General features: G+C 53.1%; 1 protein-coding gene across 1 annotated transcript; it reads left to right on the forward strand.

Annotated features, from left to right (window-relative positions):
* Positions 1-1169: 1169 nt before the first annotated feature.
* Positions 1170-3411, forward strand: LOC121325336 (proline-rich extensin-like protein EPR1). The gene is made up of 4 exons (XM_041267763.1): positions 1170-1198; positions 1472-1805; positions 1869-2634; positions 2678-3411. Exons 1-4 carry the CDS (start codon positions 1170-1172, stop codon positions 3409-3411), a joined length of 1863 nt encoding a protein of 620 aa, XP_041123697.1.
* The last annotated feature ends 589 nt before the right edge of the window (positions 3412-4000 follow it).

Consider the following 4000-nt stretch of genomic DNA (forward strand, 5'->3'; position numbering starts at 1 on the left):
TGGCAGTGTCGTCTATTCTGCAGCAGGCAAGTTCTCATTTAAGCCTGGCACTACTCTTTTTTAAGTACATTAAACCTCACCGAAGTACATCTACAGGCAAACGGTCTGCATTACGAATGTGTTTGTTATTTGTTTTGGTATTGATTGATTTATGTACAGTGTGAACAGCACAGTCCAACCCACAGGAGAGATTGATTAGTATTTCAAGTCTTGTCATTCAAGTGATTTGCAGCAGGATGTTTTGCATTGACAGGGAGTAATGAGCAGCCTTGACATTATAAATGCTGAATTAATATCAGCACTGTATTCAGATACTAGTAGAGACAAGCAAGGCTCTTTTCATAGACTGGAGGCCAGTCCATACAGGATCTGATGATTGCTTTTTAGTTGTGATTTGTATGTTTTTGTTCTCATTATGATGCCAACAAGTCTATTGAGATTGCTGTGTTATACTGGACTTGTACTGGTCCTCATTTAAATATATATTTCATTAAGAGAATGTATAATAATATTGCTATTGCATATTATGAGTTATACTGATAAGATGTGGTAGCATATCAAAAGTCACTGTCACAACACACTCTATTTCTTAAATTTTTTTAACTTTTCCGGAATAGTTCAATGATTGCACCCTGATACTAGCCAATAACTTAACTTGGATTTTTAAATTAGTTTTGTTTTGTTTGTTGGTTTGTTAAAAAACCCACAAATGCAGCCTCTCCTATTTTTTGTGTCTGCTATTGAGTATGGTTGGCACTCTAGACAGAAGAATATTGTATTTTTCTTCCTTGTTCGACTAGTTCCTCGTTCCACATCTCGCTGGCTGGAGAACCTCCCACTCTGGTAATGGAGCTCTCTGTTTAATGCACTCCTGTGACCAGGTCTTTAGTGATATTGGATACTGGAGAGCTGCACAGTGGGGGTCCCTCTCGGAGAGGGTCTGTTTTTCCCCTCTCTCCTGCCCACAGAGAGAGACCAATAGCCCAGTTTCTGAGGAAGGTATGACTACCTGCTGTGCAGGAATAGGATTGACCGTCACTCCCCTCCTCAGCGTCTCCTTCTAATCCAGGGAATAAACAGGCGCTGGCATCGACTGCAAATGAAAACCAACAAATAAAACAAACACACCTGCAGAGCTTCTTCAGACCCGAGAACAACAAGAAGTCTGGATGGGTTATAGTGAGCACCAGCATAACCTGTGAGTATCCTCCAGTACAGAGATGCATTAATACGTAGTTTAGATACATACAGAGGCTGTGGCTCCAGTGTGACAGAAAAGTGTTTTTTTTGTGTAACAGTTTTCTAGCTTGCTACACTGTAATCGTGTCTGTTGAAAAAGTCAATGGGAGTGACGTGGACTGAATTATCTGCAGGCTAATTCCTTTGTTCAGCAGACAGACCCTCCATCTCCTGGCAAAAAGAGCATGCAGTGATAGCTCCCTGTGAGGTCCTTGCTGCCTCCCAATCACAGAGGCCCCCTGCCCATCCTGCCTGAGGGGTCCTTGCTGCCTCCCAATCACACGGACCCCCTGCCCATCCTGCCTGAGGGGTCCTTACTGCCTCCCAATCACACGGGCCCCCTGCCAATCCTGCCTGCGGGGTCCTTGCTGCCTCCCAATCACACGGGCCCCCTGCCCACCCTGCCTGCGGGGTCCTTAGTGCCTCCCAGGCACACGGGCCCCCTGCCAATCCTGCCTGCAGGGTCCTTAGTGCCTCCCAATCACACGGGCCCCCTGCCCATCCTGCCTGAGGGGTCCTTACTGCCTCCCAATCACACGGGCCCCCTGCCAATCCTGCCTGCCTTAGTGGGTCCTTAGTGCCTCCCAATCACACGGGCCCCCTGCCCATCCTGCCTGCAGGGTCCTTAGTGCCTCCCAATCACACGGGCCCCCTGCCCATCCTGCCTGAGGGGTCCTTACTGCCTCCCAATCACACGGGCCCCCTGCCCATCCTGCCTGAGGGGTCCTTACCTGCCTCCCAATCACACGGGCCCCCTGCCCATCCTGCCTGCAGGGTCCTTAGTGCCTCCCAATCACACGGGCCCCCTGCCCATCCTGCCTGCGGGGTCCTTACTGCCTCCCAGTCACACGGGCCCCCTGCCCATCCTGCCTGCGGGGTCCTTAATGCCTCCCAATCACACAGGCCCCCTGCCCATCCTGCCTGCAGGGTCCTTACTGCCTCCCAATCACACGGGCCCCCTGCCCATCCTGCCTGCGGGGTCCTTAGTGCCTCCCAATCACACGGGCCCCCTGCCCATCCTGCCTGCAGGGTCCTTAGTGCCTCCCAATCACACAGGTCCCCTGCCCATCCTGCCTGCAGGGTCTTTAGTGCCTCCCAATCACACGGGCCCCCTGCCCATCCTGCCTGCGGGGTCCTTAGTGCCTCCCAATCACACGGGCCCCCTGCCCATCCTGCCTGCGGGGTCCTTACTGCCTCCCAATCACACGGGCCCCCTGCCCATCCTGCCTGCGGGGTCCTTAGTGCCTCCCAATCACACAGGCCCCCTGCCCATCCTGCCTGCAGGGTCCTTACTGCCTCCCAGTCACACGGGCCCCCTGCCCATCCTGCCTGCGGGGTCCTTAGTGCCTCCCAATCACACGGGCCCCCTGCCCATCCTGCCTGCAGGGGTCCTTAGTGCCTCCCAATCACACAGGTCCCCTGCCCATCCTGCCTGCAGGGTCCTTAGTGCCTCCCAATCACACGGGCCCCCTGCCCATCCTGCCTGCGGGGTCCTTAGTGCCTCCCAGTCACACGGGCCCCCTGCCCATCCTGCCTGCGGGGTCCTTAGTGCCTCCCAATCACACGGGCCCCCTGCCCATCCTGCCTGAGGGGTCCTTACTGCCTCCCAATCACACGGGCCCCCTGCCCATCCTGCCTGCGGGGTCCTTAGTGCCTCCCAATCACACGGGCCCCCTGCCCATCCTGCCTGAGGGGTCCTTACTGCCTCCCAGTCACACGGGCCCCCTGCCCATCCTGCCTGAGGGGTCCTTAGTGCCTCCCAATCACACAGGCCCCCTGCCCATCCTGCCTGCGGGGTCCTTAGTGCCTCCCAATCACACGGGCCCCCTGCCCATCCTGCCTGCAGGGTCCTTAGTGCCTCCCAATCACACGGGCCCCCTGCCCATCCTGCCTGAGGGGTCCTTAGTGCCTCCTAATCACACAGGCCCCCTGCCCATCCTGCCTGCGGGGTCCTTACTGCCTCCCAGTCACACGGGCCCCCTGCCCATCCTGCCTGCGGGGTCCTTAGTGCCTCCCAATCACACGGGCCCCCTGCCCATCCTGCCTGAGGGGTCCTTACTGCCTCCCAATCACACAGGCCCCCTGCCCATCCTGCCTGAGGGGTCCTTACTGCCTCCCAATCACACGGGCCCCCTGCCCATCCTGCTTGCAGGGCCAGGGCAAAGGATTTGAATTAACTGGTATTCCGCTGAGCTCCAGAATGACTCCAGTCATTAACTTGTTTCGTCCACTCTGACCTCGAGACGGCCGGTTGATCTGCTTTTAGGCATGTTTCTCACGTTACTGTATATTTCATTGGTTTCTTCAATGTATTTTTTTTATTTATAATGTTATTACATACAGTAACACAAATACCATTGTTTATGCCTCCTCTCTCTCTCTCTCTCTCTCTCTCTCTCTCTCTCTCTCTCTCTTAGATTTATCTTTATAAACTTAAAGAGCTTGATGACTACAAACAGGTGCTGACTTAAAGGTCATTTTTCTTATACTTGTGCAATGGGGTCATTTGTTATTCAAGGGAAATCAAATGTCGATTTGTCTTTGCTGCAGTCTGGGGAGAAATGGTGATAATAGAGCAAAAACAATGCATTTCACTAAATGAAAAGGTATGAGCTGCAATATATAGGGTTACTTTTTTCCTCTCTTTTTCAGGCATACTTGATCAGCATTTGCTGCAGTGCAAACTGTGCACATTTTCTTTCTTTTGCTTTAAATGTTTCTAACTATTATGAACTGCCCGAGCCTGATAGTTGATGTAGAA

This window comes from Polyodon spathula, chromosome 13 (genome assembly GCF_017654505.1).
Source record: "Polyodon spathula isolate WHYD16114869_AA chromosome 13, ASM1765450v1, whole genome shotgun sequence".
Taxonomy (NCBI): Eukaryota; Metazoa; Chordata; class Actinopteri; order Acipenseriformes; family Polyodontidae; genus Polyodon; species Polyodon spathula.

What these genes read in the sequence shown, in the direction of transcription:
- LOC121325336 (XM_041267763.1), top strand. Translation starts at nt 1,170, where the DNA reads ATGGGTTATAGTGAGCACCAGCATAACCT. An exon ending in TGCCAATCCTGCCTGCCTTA is followed by an intron (nt 1,806 to 1,868) that starts GTGGGTCCTTAG and finishes CAGGGTCCTTAG; the next exon opens with TGCCTCCCAATCACACGGGC. An exon ending in CCTGCCTGCAGGGGTCCTTA is followed by an intron (nt 2,635 to 2,677) that starts GTGCCTCCCAAT and finishes TCCTGCCTGCAG; the next exon opens with GGTCCTTAGTGCCTCCCAAT.